Raw genomic sequence first — 21,076 nt, forward strand, 5'->3', positions numbered from 1 at the left:
ATATGTATTCCAGTAGAAAATTGGTATGGTAATCAATGTTTTCAGGTGCATGTACTTGAAATTTTGTTGAACTTTATCAATGCGTATTAAACTTCCCATATTTTGTTTTGTGGTCAGAGTTATATACAGATGGTTGTAGAAAATAATACATACGCATATAAGAGCCTTTAGATTGTAGCATTATAGAATATTAAATATTTGATTCATTCGTAACCCTATACACACAGGCCCTAGACGTTTTAAATATCTATAATTAAAAAAAATGTATTCGTGTAAACTTATTATGTTTACAGGAAGACAATTTTTTAAATTATAGATATTTAAAACGTCGAGTGTCTGTGCCCTATAAATTGTGTCTAATACTCAGAAAAATTAAAACAATTTAATTTTCACGATTTCAATTTTTTTTAATACAATATACGGACACATAAAATATTTTAGGCTTGCCATTAATACTGGGGAATCCCACAGGTATGTAAATGGCAAATACGTAATAAGAGTTTAAATAGGAATGAAGGCAAGTTCTACGGCACTGGTGTTTAAATACCAGGCACAAAGCTCCGATTAGGGAATATTACTGCTTCTGTGCAACACCCTCTTTCTGTAGAAACATCCTTCTTATCAGTATGAGGACTTGGGAGAAGTAAAGCTCTGGTCTCTAATCCTTCATACCATCTGTCAAGTTAATAACTAATTCATTTCCAGCTATGCAGCTCTGGGTGATTAAATTAATACTTTCTTCGTCGAAAATTAATTAGTTTTGTAATTCATCATAATATTAAGATCTAATGCTCTACCATTAAAGGGGCATGGATACGATTTGAGATAAACATTTTGAAATTTTATTTTTCCATTTTTAATGTTCAGAATGCTTCAATAACAATAAGGTATTTCTAACGGTCGGCAAAAACTTGAATGTCATTTGTCGAGGTACATGGGAGATACAGAGCTCACAATTTTCTGTTATGTAAACAAAGCTCGTGAAAATTTGTTTACTTAGGTTAAATATCCTAGTAAAAGTTTCGTTTAAAGTAATTCCACCCTCCTGTGATGTCATCAGATTTTGCAAAATCAATGATTTATTTAGATTTATGCATGATAGCAACATAAATTTTGTTGGAGTACTTTCCTATAGTTATTATAAAAAATCTTGTTAAAAAAAAATATTTCAAAAGTCTAAGTTATAGATGAATAATCAATTATACGTTTCAAAATATTGAATCCAAGGGCAATAACTCTGTTTCTATTGATTTCTTTATCAAGTCTATTATGCAATGATTTCCTTTATTTCTTACATACATTTTGTATATTTTTGTGAAGATACAGTTTCATGAAATTGTTATGAATACTACTATATCGTCATAACCAGTTTTTATGAGATTCTGATAACGCTGTTTAATGAAAATTGCAATTTTCTGACGGTGATATATGATTCTGATTATGTACGTCTCACATCTTAAAAAGTGTGATGACCTATGTATTTTATTTGATAATTTGTTAGTTTTAACTCTAATGAATGGAAATAAATACACAATTTAAACTTGTATCAGATAAAACTGCGAGTATGGAGTTACCTTAAAGCAGATTTTTTTTTCAAATTACCAGTTAATTCTGAACACAATTACACGGTTTCTAGTGTTTGACACATCTCATTTTGTTTTAATCATGAGCAATCTATGCATAAACAAAAACATGGCACAAGCCTTTTGTTAACATAACAAAAAATTGTAGTGCTGTATCACGGCACGATGGTCTTTTGCTCATTGTTATTCAACCCCAGCTGCCCCTCAAGGTGAATAAGAAAACTCAAGGTGAATAAGAAAATTCAGAAAACTTACTGCACATCTTAAGTACACCACCAATCATCTTCCATGTGATTGATTGATTATTGTTTAACGTCCCTCTCGAGAATATTTCACTCATATGGAGACGTCACCACTGCCGGTGAAGGGCTGCAAAATTTAGGCCTATGCTCGGCGCCTATGGTCTTTGAGCAGGGAGGGATCTTTATCGTGCCACACTTGCTGTGACACGGGACCTCGGTTTTTGCGGTCTCATCCGAAGGACCGCCCCATTTAGTCGCCTTCTACGACAAGCAAGGGGTACTGAGGACCTATTCTAACCCGGATCCTCACGGGATTCTTCCATGTGATTTGGCTGCTGCATGAAATGTAAGAGGAATTCTGAATTCTGGGAACCAGATTTTTTTTATACCCAATTGGCTCCCAGGGTGAAAATAAAAATTCCGAAACCTTGTGGCACATCTATAGGATACCATCATTTACTTTCAAAAAGATTATTTGGCTACTGCGTAAAATGTAAGAGAAATTATGGGAACCAGGGGTCTTTTGTCGAAAAAAAACCATCGGTGTTTTGACCCCCATGATAAAAATGAATATGCCCTGCGTTTTCTTCCCCTGCACTTCCTTGTAATATGGTCTTGGAGAGCCGTTCGTTTGTACATGTATAAAACATCACTGAACTGCTCTTGTGTCTCAGCATTTTCATACATTTTGTAGAGAAATGTAATTTGAACCACTTTGATTCGACTAATTTGGTGTAGATAGAAATATAAATTCTATCATATTGTAATTTTGATGTTTCTTTCAGATAATTGTGAACTGTATACTAGTACTGCAATATATTCTGTTTTTCGTTTTTGTTTTGTTTTTTGGTAATTCTAAACGAGCACATCACAAGACCTCCAACCTCTCTAGAAGATAGCTGTCTGTAAGTGAAAAAAATAAACCGGTAGTTTGAATGTTTCTGCATATTTGGTCATCTATGAACGAATCCTACACAGTCTTAGTTTAAAAAGATGATTCACGGTATGCAACAGCTGATAGTGCGAACATTAAAGCAGGAAGTTGTGGTAGGCATGTACTTGCACACATTGGATCAATATTTAACTGAATAATTCACAGCTTTTGGAGTTACTGAGATGAAAAGTAAAGATAACGAACAGTGATAAATTCATAACTCCTATAAGCGATACAAAATAGACAGTTGGGCAAACACGGACCCCTGGATATACCAGAGGTGAGATCAGATCCATAGGGAGAGTAAGCACCCCATGTCGACCGGTCACACCCGCCGTGAGCCCTATGTCTAACTAACAACCGAGAATGTTAAACTCACCTCCACGTGCCTTCGAGGAGAATATTAATTCCCAGCTTGAAAAAATTAAAATGGTTATTACATTTTGGTCATCCAATGATAACACGTGTGTATAACCACTTTGACTGTAGATCTTGCACTCTAACTGTGAACAAAGATAGCTGACCAGGTATTGTTTCGTAGGCTGTATAGCCAATTCCAATGTTGAGAATTATTTGAATATATAGTAAAATGATTAATGATATTTTCCTGACATTGAAATGACGATGCTTTATCTACCCTCGGAGTACAGTAATCTCTTCGCCCTGGGGTCTCCGGGAATACTGTATACTTCTTGTGTAATTAAATTATTGGTCCCGTGGGGATCCGGGTTAGAATAGGTCTTCAGTACCCCTTGCTGTCGTTAGAGGCGACTAAATGGGGCGGTCCTTCGAATGAGACCGCAAAAACCGAGGTCCCGTGTCACAGCAGGTGTGGCACGATAAAAATCCCTCCCTGCTTAAAGGCCGTAAGCGCCGAGCATATAGGCCTAAATTTTGCAGCCCTTCACCGGCAGTGGTGACGTCTCCATATGAGTGAAAAATTCTCAAGAGGTACGTTAAACAATATTCAATCAATCAATTCGTTTTAATTATTATATACCCATCAATGTATCGTTCTTTGATACTGTGGATTTCACAGCGTGTGATCCGGTTTTCCGGATCACCACACTGTGGTTTTCTGATTCCGTATCAGTATCCTCTGAAACTGATGCCGTCACAATGACGTCACAATGCAACAACGCAACGTTATTTGTGGAAAATGTTGACCGCGTCACAAACGAACCTGCGTATACAAAACATGATTTCATGGTATGTCTGTGTTTTTGATCATTTGGATTACATTTATTATCTTATAAATGTGGATTTAAAATGCACAAGGGGGTATATAATAAATTTATCATTACTACAGTAACTTGATCCGAAGAGTTGGATCACGTCTCGTTGACAGGCGCAGATCATCAGATCAAACTCGACGCTTCGCGTCTCGTGTGATCTGATGATCCGCGCCTGTCAACTCGACGTGATCCGACTCTTCGGATCAAGTTACTGTAGTAATAATATATATGTATTTTATTAAAATCATCTATTCAGCAAAAAATCCTCTCCAACAAATCACATACATATTATCAAATAATACTTAAAGTTGCATCCTTTTACACCATATACACATTGGCTGGTCTATATATCAAAATTTAAATTAAAGCACATGCATTTAGGTACGCGACTACAAAGGCGATCTTGCTTGTCTGTAAACATGGGCTTACAGAGTCTGGTGGAACAATCTGCATTGCAACCATAAAAGGAGTGATCTGCCCTGCTATGAAGTTTGCGAACAAAACCTTTGCACCCATGACATCTGAAATAATTACCAGGAAAAACAAATCAAAATATACGTTTTTACTTGTAAAATATTAAAGGCTACTTGCTAATATAAAATTTAGTACAGACTTGTGTAAATTACGCATCACAAAGTCTATTGAATATTACACTATATAGATTATGTAATACATCGCTATAGACAGATAGATTCGGGTAGCCTATATTATCATAGTTGGAAAAACATATTTTACGTACCTTTAATATTGCATATTTTGGATGCTGTCAGTGAGAGGCAAAAATCGGGAATGTCTGATTGTTTAGTGGTGACACTATTATCATTGCCATTCACGTTTGTGTAAAGGATATGTCAATTTGAAATCCGTCTTCCCGATTAAATACTATCAAAACATGCTTATCACTGTCCAATAAGCACCCCGACACGGGCAGACCAAGGAAATTACATCACTCCGATACCATGCGACACAGGTAAACAGCAATGGCTGACTATTGTCCCGATTTCTGATTGGCCAGTTCAGAAATGACGCGGGATTTCAAATTCCGGTTGGAAATGGGGGTTTGTTGTCGTAAAATGGGAGATATTTTTAGAAAATCGGGATTTCGGGGTACTTTTGCAATCCCGATCGGGATATCGGGATTTGCCTTTTCAACTGCTTCAAATCGGGAAAATCCCGCACAAATCGGGAAAGTTGGCATGTATGCGTTTAGGCAATTCACGCATAACAGAAGATAGATCAATTGATTGGTTGTATCTTGCTCAACGTCTTTTTCAGAATTTTTCAAGCATATTGCGACGTCACTAGTACCGGTGAAGGGCTTCAACTTTAGGCCTATGCTTGGCGCTTGTGGCCAATTGAGCAGCAAGGGTCCTTTAGCGTGACACACCCACTGTGACATCCGTTACACCTGATGCCGCGCGTTGGCGATGGAATTGTCACTACCTGTTTTAACGACTTAGGTCTGTCGCGACCGGGATTCGAACCCTGACCTTCCGCATGCGGGGCAAACGCTCTAGATACCTCTAGACCACCACGGTGGTCATTACAGAAGAAAGTTAATTAAGTTATGGTTAATATTGAAATACTGTGTATACCTGTACATGAATGCAGTGCATATAAAAAGAGAATAAAAAGAGGAAGTGGAATTTCAAGAGAGGAAAAACTAGCTAGGGGGAAATTACACTCTCTTACTGACTCTCTGTGGAATTTCCTTCGCAGAGAGGAATCCAACATTAGAACCAGTTTTCCGGGAAAATCCTCCCTCTAAAGCCAGTTTTCCGATGGTATTATTTCTTGTAAAAACATCTTAATCAAATCAATAGGTCCAATATTAGCTGATTTAGGGGACTAGTCCAAAGATGAGTTACTCGCCTGAAGCTTTAAGAAATTACTAATGACTCTATTACATGTACATCAAAATCCTTGGACATGTTCACAGGGATACACTCTAAAAATGGTGTTTAGATCCTAAACACAAAGTTAAACACATTTCTTGTGTACAGTTTTGAACGCGTTCTAAATTTAAACATGTTGAACACTTTTTTTTGTTTAGGTTTTGAACATGTTCAACCCAATGTGTTTAGGTTTTGAACATGTTTAAATCTCTTTGTGTTTAGGTTAGGAACATGTCTAACTAATTGTGTTTAGGTTTTGAACATGTTTAATTCTTTTTATGTTTAGGTGTAGAACATGTTTAACCCTTATTATGTTTAGGTTTTGAACATGTTTACCCTTATTGTGTTTAGGTTTTGAACACGTTTACCTCTTTTGTGTTTAGGTTTTGAACATGTTTAGTTCTCCTTGTATTTAGGTTTTGACTTTGTCTCAATTACAAAATGATTTGCTAACCTTCTATTTAAAACTCAATCCACAGCATTAAAGAGTCTTAAATAGTAGCTTTCTCTTCAATTATTGGAGAATAACATTGCAAAACCTAGCAAGAATATCCCTTGTATTACAAACTGTGTCTATGGGATCCATGATGTTTCAAATTGAACAATGCGGGTAAAGTGATTTCCTACACACAAAGAACACCGGAAAACACTTATAAACAGATATATTCACAAATACACAGAACAACTTACAAGGGGTTAACAAATACAATAACTACACTGCTGCACTTTCTAAGACACGTCCGATTGCCTAGAGTTCGCGGGTAAGAGAGAGAGAAAATCACGTGCAGGCTCAGAGGACTCCGAGCCCGACCAGAAATACTAAAAATCCACCCCCCCCAAAATCACTACACGGGTTTGGGCGGTTTTTCTCAAATTACATTGCAAGTCCGATAACTCTACTTCTATATTCTAATTGCCGAAACAACACAGTTGACATTTCCGCGATACATGTTAAAGACAAAACCATTAAAAATCACTTATGCACATATAAGAAGTAAACTATACATGGTTAAATATCATCCGGCAAGTACAACTTCAACAATTTTTTTGTCTTTGATATGCTAGTTTTCGCATAACAGGCACTGTCACATGTTGAATTAAAAAAAAAGGGGGGGGGGGCATCAATTGCAACTGATGTTCTCTTTCACAAGATTTAAATGAATTTTGTTCCAATGCAAAGTAAGAGTGATGCATTGGTTTAAATTAACACTAAAGGCACGTCTAATACCAGAGACAATGAATTACACTATTTTTTTAAATTCAATATGTATGTGTCCAGACCTGTTCAAGTTGAAATGGAATTCCAGATCAAAATTTTCTGGATACTCCTAAACTCTGCTCATTTCCAACAGGAAAGGGTTGAAGCCCATAGACGGCTCTTCTAATGGTTCCATCAATTTTGGATATCGACCTCGACAGTGTATACTTGCAATACGGCGTATGATGTACACTATGGTCACTATCGGGACCTGGTACACTATAGCAGTTTGAAGTATGGCAATTCTGACATGCAGTTTTTTCTGCAATTCGAATTTCATTTACAGAAGACAGGAATATTCTACATGAAGACTGTAAAACTAATGTCAACAATGTTACTAAACTTATCATGTTCAAAACCTAAACGCATAGACGTTTAGGATTGTGTTTAGACGTTTAGGAATGTGTTTAGCAAGTGTTTAGCATGTTATTTTGTGTTTAGATACTGTATTTTTGCATAGCTAAACATGTTCTCAGTCTGAACATGTTTAGGGTAGAACATGTTTATTACACTTCGCGTTTAGGATATAAGCACAATCCTAAACACGTTTAGACCTAAACACGTTTAAAAAGTGTTCCAAACCTAAACATTGTTTTTAGAGTGTAGACGCAGTCAACACAGTGGAAAAATAGGGAAAATCTAACCTGATCCAACTATAAAGGGAAGATGTGGATGCTATGCAAGTGTATATACAGAAGTACTTCAGTAGGCCTACATAAGTTGTTAGGGCAGGGTACGTTTTGTTGTGAATATCCCAAGTAGACCCAGCTGACGTTTTATCAATATGTGTAGATAGTTTATTCTGATCAGAAACTTTCCATGGAGGAAACAGATGGTGTGATGGAAGACGACGCTCGTTTTGTACAAGGTGAATAAGAAGATTTTAATAAGTCACGAAGCTTGAGCAGTAGTCTGTAATCAAAATAATGGAAGATTTAAAGTTGACTGCTCCATTCAATGATGCACCACTTGTATTTCCTTGTAAAGTAATCCAGATTTAAAATTTTAGTTTTCAACTGAAATTTCAACCCCTTGGATGATAACACTGACAATGATCTGTTCAGTTACATAGAGGAAAACAAGGACGGTAAGTCGTGGTAATTTTGGGGAAAGATGGATATTTCTTCCAATTACTTGGCCGTCAAAAGGTTTGGAGGTATAGTCAATTAGGCGTCAGTCGTCTCAGTAACTTTATTTACTGCATTGTCAAGATGTACTCTCTCTCTCTCTCTCTCTCTCTCTCTCTCTCTCTCTCTCTCTCTCTCTCTCTCTCTCTATATATATATATCTTGACATGCACATCTTGACAATGCAGTAAATAAAACAGACTGACTAAAAACATGTATATATCTATAAGACTTCATGAATCCTTGGAAATAATTTTGAACAGAGACAACAAGATATGTGGATCCCTGGTTTAGAACTGTTCATGAACAGGAATGATTTATTGTATGACAGCCATGCCATGCTTATGGTGTTATTTAACAACTCATCATGAAATACATGTTTCTGGTATTAAGGGTTTTAGAACTAAATTACATGGTCATGAACCAAACAGTATACTTGCAATTATCTATCATATACTTAATGGTAGATGCATCATTATGCAGGTTATGATGTCGTCAGAATCGTGGGGTCCCTATCAGGCTGACACGTAAAATATCACGGCGCCGTGCAGGGCGTGTATGATTTAGACGTACGCTTGTATTCCCAAGCGTCCACACCCGTTTACAAAATGAATTAATAAAATAGATCAAATGAAATAAAATGAAAATAAAATATAAAAGACCAAAATTTAATATACATATAAGATACACACGTATTACCAAGCTCTGGTCAGCTCAGTCTATTCCGTTACGCTACAACTCCATTATTATTCGTAGGGGAAAGTAGTCCCGGAGAATTGACACTGCACGGAGTTTGATGTATTACGAAGATGGATTTTCCATTGACTTGGATAAAGTAACTACAGATTTTATTTTAAGGAGAGAACAGTGCTTATATTTTCTCTTTTGATTATAGGAGGGCTGTTCGATATGTAATGTGCATTGTACCACAGCGCGATAACGCTTCGCACGATTTCGTGGATGATGATACTCTTGAATAGCTCTATTCAATACCTTTCCAACGGTATAAACACAAGCCTTCAGCTCCACATAGTTTTAAACTTATAGTCATTTCAATGAAGCCAGTCGTTGACCACTGTTGTAAAAATGGTTAGAATATTGAAGAAATTAGAGCTTATATAAAAATTCGCACAAAACTCGGTCATTCGGTAATGCAGATTTTTACTGAAATGGGGGAAGTTTATGGGTCTGATAAGGTATCTTGTGAGACAGTTCGTAGGCGCAGGCACCTGAAGTGTGGATAGCTTGTATAGATATTATGTACATACCCCTCCCCCCTCTCTAGAATGAAATTATTTTATACAGAACCAAAAATGTATCCATCTCTAAAGCTTACAGAAGGTACAAACTGACTATCCAGACTGACAAATGTGGGTGATCGATGGGGGAAATAACATATTTTGGATACATTTTTGGTTCTGTATAAAATAATTTCACTCTGGAAGGGGGGTATGTACACTGTACATAGGATCTATACAAGCTATCCACACTTCAGGTGCAGGCCTGTGTTCGTAGGCGGAGAAAGAAATTTCTGACTGGCACAGAGTCTGTCAAACATGCAGCAAAATCTGGCCGACCTGTGACTGTAATAGGCAAGGCAAATGTCTCAAGAGTCAGGGAAATAATTGAAAGTGATGGCAGATACACGATTCGTGATATTGCCAAAGCTGTTGGCATATCACTATCGCGGGTGCGTTTCATTTTGAAAGTACGATAAATTTCTGCCAGATGGTCGAATACCGCATATATTGACAGATGACCAAAAACGGGTACGAGTACAAACCGCTAAGCAATTGCTCAAAATGTTTCCCAAATTCAATCAAAGACAATTTGCAAACATTGTTACTGGTGACGAAACATGGGGTGGGGGTTGTTCGGACGTTTGAACTTGAACCCTTTGGGTGAACATTTTAAACAAAAATTGTAAATGTGGTCTGCAACCCCGTTTTTGAGCGGAAAGGTAAGATCTTGGATAGCAAACCCCCTGAAAATTATCTGGATTTCCTCTCAAAGCTACTCGTATTTTATCAACAACTCTGAATACTAGAGAGTCTACTAGCAATAAAACAATATCCGAATTCCAGATTGTGTAGCACACGATAGGTTGGTCAAATTATGAAATACAACATGGGCTTCTGTTTCTACTGTCAAATTTTGACGAACAAATGATAAAAATTAAATCGTGTTGTAATTGTTCACGCGGAAGAGAGGTCAGCGACTCATACCTGTAGGCCTACATAATCCGTAAGTAGCAGGCTTTTCTAAATATAGTTAGAGGCGTGTCTATTGTGAAATGACGTAGAAGAATTCACGTGAAGTTTACTGTATTGAGTGAATATAATACTTCAGGTGAGCTTCAGTGTTGACATACGAAAACAAACTACAGTTAAACATGGGTTGTGGATCCGCAATTGGAAAAGCATTTCTTGTGACAGTGAATACTATATTCACGGTAAGCTAACTAGTTTCTTAAATATTAAAAAGGCAAATTTATTTACGCCTCAGTAGAATTAAAAGTATTAAGTTTACAATCCCTAGGCGAGACGCCATTTTTAGAAGCAATATGTTAATTGATATTTCCATAATGACTTAGATTTGTAAACAAACATATACATTGAAAATCGTTAATTCATCATTATGTATTTCACGTACACATAAATTTTATGGAGGGAAAAGTGGAGTGTCACGGTTGAAAAGTAGTTTTAGATGAGGATTCAGCTAGACAAGGTATTTCCAATTTCAAGGCATATTTTTCTATGATTAAAAAAATCAGTCTCCCCTTAAACTGTTAAAATGTAGTGTCACAGCGGCTGAACCCGACTAATCTCGCGGCATCAGTATAAGTACTTGTAATCGTGGTAAATTCTTATAAAACTTTATTCAAATATACTACACGAGCTAAATTTCGTTTCACCCTTGAGCGGAGTAAAATCTATGCGTTTTGTCATAATCCAGTTGATGTTCCCTGAAGGCGAACATTTTGCAGTATTTCACAGTGGGTGCTCATCAACACAAATCAGGCCTGCATGACTGGTCATAGTTTATTGGCCTGACTTGTCAAGTGGAGGGACAAATACCTGAAATGACAGGTTTTATTTGCCCAACAAAAACCCTCTCTCACTCACCTCTCTCAAGAATTTGATTATAACGTTCTTATTGGTGCATGATTACGTGACTATTTGTGTCCGCTTCAGTATAGACTAGAATTTGGAGTGGGTTTTTTTTTATGAATGAAGGAACATATCCTTTTATTGCGTACATGCAGTATCTTGACGGTCATTGATTTCATAACTCCTAGTCTGTTTACAAAGCTGGTCAAGGTTTTTTTTTTTATCAATAGTCACAAAAAGTACGCAGATGTATTCTAACTATTAATAAACTGTGTACCTCATATAGAAAGACATTTAATATCAAATGTATCACGTGTTATATATTCTAGACATATATTGCATGATGTCATGTACCCGCCTTTTTTTTTCCTTACACGGTTTCTTTTCAAAGATGTACAAGTTTCAGAAACAGTATATTTCGCAAGGTTTTATCCTGAAATTCCGGGTGGCAACACCCTGATAAAACAAACTCCTATCTGTTTGTCCCTGATATCAGGTTTCATCAAACAGAGCTTAAAACTCCCACACCGCTGAATGCCAAACACTCGCGGTATTGAAGAGACTTTGATGAAGTAGGTCATGAGAAGATGACCATTTCTTGTCACTGTGCATGTACTATTTGTGTAAAATATGTATACAATTATGTTTACCATTCGAAAGGGAGTCGGAATTGCCATGACTGTAAAAAGTTTCTTTCTTCTTTTTTTTTTTTAAGTTAATTAGAGTCAGTGTTGTTAAAATGCATGATGTATATTATGCGGTGTTGTTTGGTTTTTAAAAATTCATATTGATTTTCAGAATGAATAATACGGATACCTAAATAAATGATAAAGGTGGTGTTTTTTAAACTCGTTAAACACGCCCGATTACGTGTAACACTCCCATTTATTTGTGCGTGTGCATTGACCTAACCGATTTCGAAATATGCAAGACCCATTGAATCATAATACGTGTGTGTTGATTTCAGGAAGTTTGTCAACAACCTACATGGATAACTAGGCGTTCTCTCTCTCTCTCTCTCTCTCTCTCTCTCTCTCTCTCATAGTGCCTGATGCCGAAAAGGGGATCCAGATTCTGTGGACACACACCGGATATGAATAAGTTACACAGCCTTTTCATTGATCTCTCTCTCTCTCTCTCTCTCTCTCTCTCTCTCTGCTAAGTAGATTATTTGAGTGGCACGGTTCCATCATTCCCATGTCCTTGATACCAAAATCTGGTCGAACACGCAGGTGTGCTCACCAGTCTGGTGGTCATTGTGGTTCCTTTTCCTTGTATAGAGAGGGTTGGTACAGTGTTGACACCATCACCGTACTGCACGCGAACATACAAGACCAGCTGTTACTGATGACCATTGAAAGTCAATGAAAATAGTCCGCTGAATACACAAATACCTAGAAAACTATTGATGATTATACATGTGTACATCATATAACTGTTCTAACGCTTTATCTGAATGAGGAAATTGATTAAATTATCTTGTTAGAATTATATGGAAGCGTAAACATACATGTATCATAGGAATAATTCACCGAATCGTATTCAGAAAATACCCAATGATTCCAATGGTTTTGCTTCCCCAATAATAAAAATTAGATATTTATCAAAACCTTATATCTACACCATAATCGTACATGTATACTGGTGACAAAACATTTTTGATATATAAGAAAAGGCTTTTATGTTGACAGATCACTTCCGCCTCACAGTGCCTTCAATGAGAAGTTAAAGCAATGGATTAACAAAGCTTTAGTACACAAAGCAATGGTGAATGTACATATCAGCTTCTAAAATAATCATAACATTTGAGGAATTTCTAGGTTTCACCCCACAGAGATACGGGTATTTAAGAAGAAAAACTACACCAGGAAACTTGATAAGGACCAGAGGAGACGTACATGTACTACAAATTTTGAAATTGGAAACTTTCAAATTTTCTTTCTTTTTTTAAATTAAAAATGCAGTTTTAGTAGGAAGTAATCCAGTCCTAGTAAAAATAAACAGGTGAAATCGAGAGAACGATGACGAACGGTATATCTGTTATTTATAGAACCTATGGCTTGAAATTTGGCATGCAAGTAGTTAAAACATTAGTCTATGCCAGGACACAAGCAAATTACACATACCTTTTAGGCATTTGAAGCGAATGGGTAGTTTTTATTATCTGGGTCAGAGTTAGACCCCTTTCTATATTTATGTTATCACAGAGTTCAGACCCAAACGGGGTTAGCCCCTGTGTGCTTACCGCTCAGGGCCGTAGCAGGGAGGGTTCTTTAACCTACCGCGACACGTGACCTCCGTTGTTAAGGTCATATATCCGAAAAACCCGTGATTGTCGCTTGGAGTTATGAGAGTGATCACTGTTCGTTATCTTCACTTTTTCTTTGAATTGCCGAACGTTTTGGAAAAGGAACAATCACTACCTATATTTACGTCTTAGGTTTGACCATGGTCACCATGGCACGAGCGGAACTTGAACTCACGATCTACCGGTCACGAAGAGAACGCTCTATACGGCGACCGGTTTGACCTTCGTTCTAACTTCAATGTTCGCTGCATACCATACTTTCCCCCCGTTTCCCATATGCTGCCCCTGACTTTTTTGTCCTGCACTTGATGTCTTGTTATATCTTCCTCCTGATATCGTCACAAACAAACTCTTTCACATCTTCCACCTCGTCTTCCTTTACCTTTACCTTTTTGCCTCTCTAGCCATTCATCTTCATTATATTACCCTTTTTGCTATTCAGCCTCAATCCTACTCTCTCTGCTTCCTCCTTCACTCTTATTGTTTTGTTTTAGTCGTTATGTGTTCGAAGCTGGATAATATAAGTGCCAGGTCTTCCGTAAAATCATAGTCTTCTGTTACTCTCTAGATTTTCCACCTGATTCCTGTTTTCGGCCGCTATTCTCATCACGTTATCTACTGCCAGTAGGAACAAGAACTGCGGTTTTGATATGGAACCACAATGATATTTCTCCCTCTTCCATCACAGCACACTCGAACTCATCGTATAGCTCTCTAATCATGTTGACTATCTTCTCTGCCACTCCATACAATTATAATAGTTTCCAAAGACTCTCTCGGTACACAGTTAAATGGCTTTCTCACAAATACAGTCCGGTGAACCATTCGTGTGACTTTTCGATGACATTCCTCAGAATGGATATCTGATCGCATGTTTTTCTTGCCTGTTTAAATCCTTCTTGTTCATTCCTTAATGACGTCTCCATATGAGTGAAAAATTCTCGCGCGGGACGTTAATCAATATACAATTAATCAATTCATCAACCTCCTTCTTCATTTTTTCTATCATAATCCTTCCAAATCTCTCATTCTATCTATGGCTGGTTTCTCTTTCTGGTCTTATTAAACACCTTATCTGCTACCTTTTCATAAACTTTTTCCACGGCTTCACCCACCTCTTCTATCCCCCTAGCTCCACCATTGCTTGGAACCTGTTCCTCTCCACCACTTTGTACTTCTCCCTGATCTCTGAATTATCCAGTTTCTGAAGATCATACATATAACGGTATGACAGCACTAAAATACATGTTTTTCTGTTATAATTTTGGTTTCTTTCTCCTTATTTTTTCAATGTGATAAAAAGAAATGTCCGAATTTTTATAAGTTAACATTTGATAAATAACTATCTCTTGATTAGTACAAATGTCAAAGTACAAGGTCCCTTCAATAATTTGAGCGAAGTATTCTAACAGGAAAAACAACTTTTCACATAACCCCAAAATTCGAAATAAGAATATACAAATTAAGGTATCGCTGTCCTCATGTTAACAATTGTTTTAAATCCGTCGTTTTGTCTGTTTGCTTGTGTGCATGTCCACAACTTGAACATAAGTCATGACTTTTAACCTGTACAAAAGAAACATACTTGGAGAGCGATTGCGGTAGCTCAGTGGTAGATCGTTCGCTTTGTGAGCTTGAGCCCGCCGCGGCAGGCGTTGGCATGTTAAGCAACCCTTACTGTTACGTCACTGAGCGCTGTGCAGTGGTCTAAGGTGTTATTTCACCTTCAGCTTGTGACGTCTCGATATGAGTGACAAATTCTCAAAGGGAAGTAAAACGAAGAGCAAACAACATACCTAGCGAACTGAAAGGTAACGGTGCCACGATTGAACTAAGGCACGGTCGGGGGCGTAACATTTCAAATACATACCTTGTTTTAAACCTTGATATATTACATATTTAAAAATAAAAATGTTTCCATTCAATTACAAACACTGTAAAATTGATGATTACAACTTTATGCTTCGGGTATTTCAGAACAGGTGTACTTCCTGTTCAGTTGTATCTACAAAGATCATTACTGTTTGAGTGTTTAACATTCCGTATTCAGCTCTTTGGTTACGACAAATGGCGTAGTATATCGACTGATATGCTTTGCAGATATTGTTCTTGCACACATATTTTGCATTATTGAAATGACATTCCAAATTGACACATTTTGCAGATTCTAGGCCTTGTGTTGCTGATCATAGGATGCATAGTCAAATTCAATAAAGAGCTTGTGACGAAATATGCCGACGAACTTTTCAAGGTCATAAAGCTTGAATCCGCGAACCTTAATCTTGACGAACTTCTGTCATCATCAGCCGTCGTCTTCATCATCGTAGGTGTCGTCATTCTCATCGTTGGAGTCCTTGGATGTCTTGGAGCCTGCTGCGGATGGAGAGCATTCCTTGTCATCGTAAGGTTTTCTATTTCAGTAATAATAACTACGTAGACAGATATATACAGACGGACAGGTAGACTAGAATGTAACTATGGTATATAGTATGATCCAGATTTATCACTTGAAAACTCCTAGCTAATAACGTAAACTATCTACACGTACATGTATAGCTGCGTTATCTGTGTTTTTAAACGTCTAATCTATAGTTTATACTGCAATCTCTGTTATCACCTGTTTGAGCTGTATGTAAATACCATGCTGTTTCACACTTAAGATACATGTATATTGCACGTTTCAAGGTCAGGGAATACCCAAAAGATCCAGAGAAAAGTCTTTAGGATGTATAACAAAGGGTTTTTCCCCCAAAACATTAATCAGTCATAAATTCATGAAATATGAAAGGTAGAGATAACAGTGATCAATCTCATAACTCCCATAAGCCATACGGCGGGTGTGACCGGTCGACAAGGGGATGCTTACTCCTCCTAGGCACCTGATCCGACCTCTGGTATATCCAGGGGTCCGTGTTTGCCCAACTCTTTATTTTGTATTGCTTATAGGAGTTATGAACTGTTTCACCCCTGCTCATTTTGTGTACTGTTCTCTGCTGATTAAATTTAAAGCTGGAAAACAGAAGAAAAATATGTAACATCGATTTATTTAGTAGATTGTTTTATGTCTGTGATAGTTGACAGCTGTTCGATATGGTGAGTTATAGATGACAGTTGTTTATACTTCATAGTTTACGAATCTGATATACTGTTAATTTCAGTTTTTATAATAAAAAAAAAAATGATGTCATTATTTATGTAGAGACACTTAGAGGAGAGTATTACGGAAATATATGGAGTCCTTAAAAAAATCATTTAGGGCGAGTTGTATCACCCTTCTAAACATCTACATAACGAATTTATCGCGTCGATTTTACGTAAACATTGATTAAAGACGTATTGACATTATTCATTTTTTATGCTTTATTAAATTTGCAGCAATGATTAATGTCTACAACATATGTATTCTTGAGATGCTTTATCAAACGTACAACAATGAAAAACAGGTTACAACATTTAAACTACAGTTGCGATATTAAAACAACTTTTGCAGCAAACTGTAAATTCAAAAATGAATTTCGTTATATATCAGCGCATAGAATTACCCTTTTTGGACAGGAAACTTCGACAGATGATAAAATGCGTCATTTCTTACCACAAATTACATGTACAATCTGATTTGTCAAAATATAAATTTTAAGTTTTAAAACTAGTCTTTTAGAAATTTTATCTGATTTCATTTGAAATGTTTACGTTTTGGAGGGGTTATTTGATCAGACCGTTATTATAGTTAGTTTTTAACTTTCCTTAAGATTATGATATCTTTTGATATATTTTGTAGTATGCTATCATCGTGTTCCTGGTTCTTATTGCTGAAATTGCCGGAGTAGTGCTGGCGGCTTTCATGAAAAAGGACGTAAGTAATGTCACAAACTGCAGATCTTGTTCATATACTATAGATGTTATTATAAACAATCCTACCAGGGTCAGTCGAACAAGGTCAAGGTTGCTAGTAGAATGAATTTTGTGAGGCAGCAATACTATGCCTACTCATGATCGATACAATGGTTGCTTCATTTATTTTCATCAAAGACCATAAACTCAAAGTTACTAGAACATCCTCTCTCTCTCTCTCAAGAAAGAAAGAAGTTGTTTCTATAGGCTTAGAAGCAATTAAAATGTCTGACAGCCTACAAAAACTGCGAAACTCAGATTCAAAATTCAGAGAGATCTAAGATACATATCTAAATATTATTGCACAAGAGTACACACAAATGTACAATTTCAAAACATTTTTATGGGAAACTTGTTAGAGCTGTCCTACTAAAACTGATAAAGCCAATGGCATTCTTCATGTGGAAAAAGGTTGATATTAGGGTTGAAGGTACCCAGGTATGATCACTCCTTTTTTGACAAACAGGATAGAAATATGCAGAAGTATCACCGCGTAGGAGTAAGGTGGCACAAAGTCTCCAGTTCTAAAATCTTGTGTTTAAATGGGGGGGGGGGGGGGGGGACTACAAGACTTCGTGTCCTGATCAATCATGTAGACATCAAACAATAAAAAGTATGGCATGAAATAAATTGTAAAATATCAAATACATGTATTATCTTTTTTTCTAGGTTGAAAAAGTAGTGAAGGACGGTTTAAAGAAATCAATTACTGAATTTTATAAAGGTGATGAGTTTCAGGAGCCTGTTACGCTAGCCTGGAATAGCATATTTATTGAGGTTTGTTGGGGATTTTATATATATATTTGCTTTTATAAATTTCTTTACTGGCCTTGTATCTTCTCAGATCCGACACTTTAGAAAGTAGGGTGTTGTTGGGTTTTTGTGCATTTATATATATATATAAACTTTTTTATTGAAAATCATTTATTTGGAAACACTTGAAAAAGTATGGTATTGTGATAAATGTACAATTTGACTGCAGTTTGATTGTTGTGGAGTGGATAATTACATGGACTTTGACAACGCCACCAACTGGAATAAAACATTCAAAGGACAACCTTTAAATCTTGTGACTCCCGTTAGCTGTTGTAACACAATTACAGGCGAATTTCCAGCCCTAAACTACCCCACCAGTACAAACTGTGCTACAAACCCACAAGATGCTGATAGCAACTGGAAAAAGGTAACCCCCATAACCCCCTCCCCTTTCCCCAGGTTGATCAATAGTACTATATGATAACAATTAACTACATATTCAACTGTTTGAAAAAACATTTCAATCTATTTCCAATATGATACTTCTTAAAAAAAAATCTGGCATAGTTATATCACAATGTGCACTACAACAGTTTTCTATCAGGTGTAGTATTTATATGTCTCTCAATAGTTTTCCTTTTTACCTTATTTAGGGATGTTATTCAGCCATTGAAGACTTCATTAACAAGTACAGCAACATATTCATAGGCATTGGAGCCGTGGTAGCTGTATTTGAGGTAAAGTAATATGCCAAGAAAGCCTTTTATATTCAAAAAATAAAAATTGATGTATTTTCATATAGCTTAACTTTTAAAATGTTTCATTGTGTATATTTTTTAAGTTTTGTTTGTTTGTTTGTTGTTTTTTCTTTTCTGTTTTTGTTTGTTTACAAAGTGGTAGATCTAGAGGGGATGATATTGCAGAGGTTACAACCCAACCCCCCAAACCCCCCCTGTTTTGGTTTTAATAATTAATGAAAAAGTCATTTTCTGCCATTTTGGGTTTACAATCACACTTTTGAATCACACACCCCTTTTTGAAAATTCTCTGGATCCGCCACTGAAGTATATCTCGTTGATGATTCCAAGTACATGAAATGGATTCCTTTTTGTTACAGATTCTGTGTATTGTTTTCGCCATCTGCGTGTGTAGGAGTGTGGAGGAAGGAGAGAAAATGGTGTAGCTGTCGATAACCTAGGGGACCCTGGTTAGGGGAGATCACTGCTGATGGAACTGTAACTCTACAATGCATAACCAAAGTGTTTTAACTGAGTTCTCCCATGATACCACCTGCTACGTACATTCTGTGTAAAGGACAATCTTATCAATTGTATTGTAGATTTCATAGACAGTAGTAGCTTACATATGCATAGAAAATTTGCATAGTATTAATAAGTCCATGCTTTAAAATAGTGATTGTTCAACGTTTCCCTATATATTTTAAGATTAGATCTGCGGGGAAAATTGAAATAACCGGTGCTTCTATGAGCCTGTGGCTTATTCATAATCTCATATTTGGGGTGAGGGGTGGAGGGGCGGATTTAAGAACTTTCAAAATGTGTTTACACTTCATATCGCCATTTTCAGGCTGTACATATCAGTCTTTGTATATATATATATATATTTCCATTTATCATTAGAAATCTGCGTATGACGTCTAAATTTCCGTTTGCCAGATACGGAAATTTGCCGATCGTAGACAATGTTTCATGTAATCACAAGATTGAATTACCATAAATCCAGATAGATTAAGATTTACGTTGGGAAAGTTGTTCAGAAAATATTTTTTGTATTAAGGTAGCTCTCTCTCATGTGACTGCTTTATTGTGGGTTCAAACTAGAAAAAATGAAATAATTTCCACTAAATATAGATTAATTTAATTAATAACCAAAGAAAATGTATATGTTTCTTTTTAAAGATTTCAGACATACTTATCAATATCAGAAAAACGCAATATTTCATTAAACAGCATAATAAAAACTGGTTAAAATGCCAAAAATTTTGACAGTTTCAAAAAGACTACTACTTTATAATGTATATACATTAATTGTGGATATCTAGGAAATCTTTTTATAATAGACATACAATGGAGAAAATACCAGCATGGGAGTTATTGCCCTTGATAATGTTTTAAAATATCTATATTAATTCCTACAAAAGATATATTTATAACATGGACAAAGTTTAATGAATTAAATATTTTTGCAAAACGCCTATAACGTCATATGAGGATAGTTACCTTAAGACATTTGTGAAATATATAAAATTCATTCATAAGGCACAATCACGTTCACTTAGTCTGTTTTCTGTTGCTTTTAGTGAAATCCAAATGTTTTACACATGCAATTAATTTCGATGTATTTTTTCTGTTCATATATTTTAATAAGCTAGTAAAATATAGTTTGTGTTTTATGCTTTCTTTTTTGTACATGTATTTTACTTTCAAGAGAATAGTATTCAACATAGATTTATATTAATACTTTGTCAACACATGAGACAAAAAATAATAATGATCAAACTTATTGTGAAAATCACAGTACTTTTAAATTATTTTATTAAAGCAATTTTATTAGGCCTAATCATTATTTTTTGTTATCAACACGTTGTTACTTAGGAAGTGGGAGCGCGGCGTGCTGTTGTTGTAAACACATACGCGTTCCTTAAAAAAAATGTAAGCATTATAATTCAATTCAAAGTCGGGAAATATTATATTTTATTATTTATAATTGAAAGTTC

At 36.1% G+C, this 21,076-nt stretch overlaps 1 protein-coding gene across 1 annotated transcript; it reads left to right on the plus strand.

The window, feature by feature from the left end:
* Positions 1–10,546: 10,546 nt before the first annotated feature.
* LOC125650509 (CD151 antigen-like) lies at positions 10,547–20,747 on the plus strand. Its single transcript, XM_056139236.1, has 7 exons — positions 10,547–10,726; positions 15,857–16,093; positions 17,471–17,545; positions 18,253–18,360; positions 18,566–18,766; positions 18,993–19,076; positions 19,457–20,747. Exons 1-7 carry the CDS (start codon positions 10,667–10,669, stop codon positions 19,520–19,522), a joined length of 831 nt encoding a protein of 276 aa, XP_055995211.1. The 5' UTR covers positions 10,547–10,666; the 3' UTR covers positions 19,523–20,747.
* Positions 20,748–21,076: the final 329 nt, after the last annotated feature.

The sequence above is a fragment of the Ostrea edulis genome, chromosome 5 (assembly GCF_947568905.1).
Source record: "Ostrea edulis chromosome 5, xbOstEdul1.1, whole genome shotgun sequence".
Classification (NCBI taxonomy): Eukaryota; Metazoa; Mollusca; class Bivalvia; order Ostreida; family Ostreidae; genus Ostrea; species Ostrea edulis.

Coding starts and splice junctions, on each gene's coding strand:
- LOC125650509 (XM_056139236.1), top strand. CDS start 10,667: ATGGGTTGTGGATCCGCAATTGGAAAAGCATTTCTTGTGACAGTGAAT. Junction 18,361..18,565: donor GGAATAGCATATTTATTGAG/GTTTGTTGGGGA, acceptor ATTTGACTGCAG/TTTGATTGTTGTGGAGTGGA. Junction 19,077..19,456: donor CCGTGGTAGCTGTATTTGAG/GTAAAGTAATAT, acceptor TTTTTGTTACAG/ATTCTGTGTATTGTTTTCGC.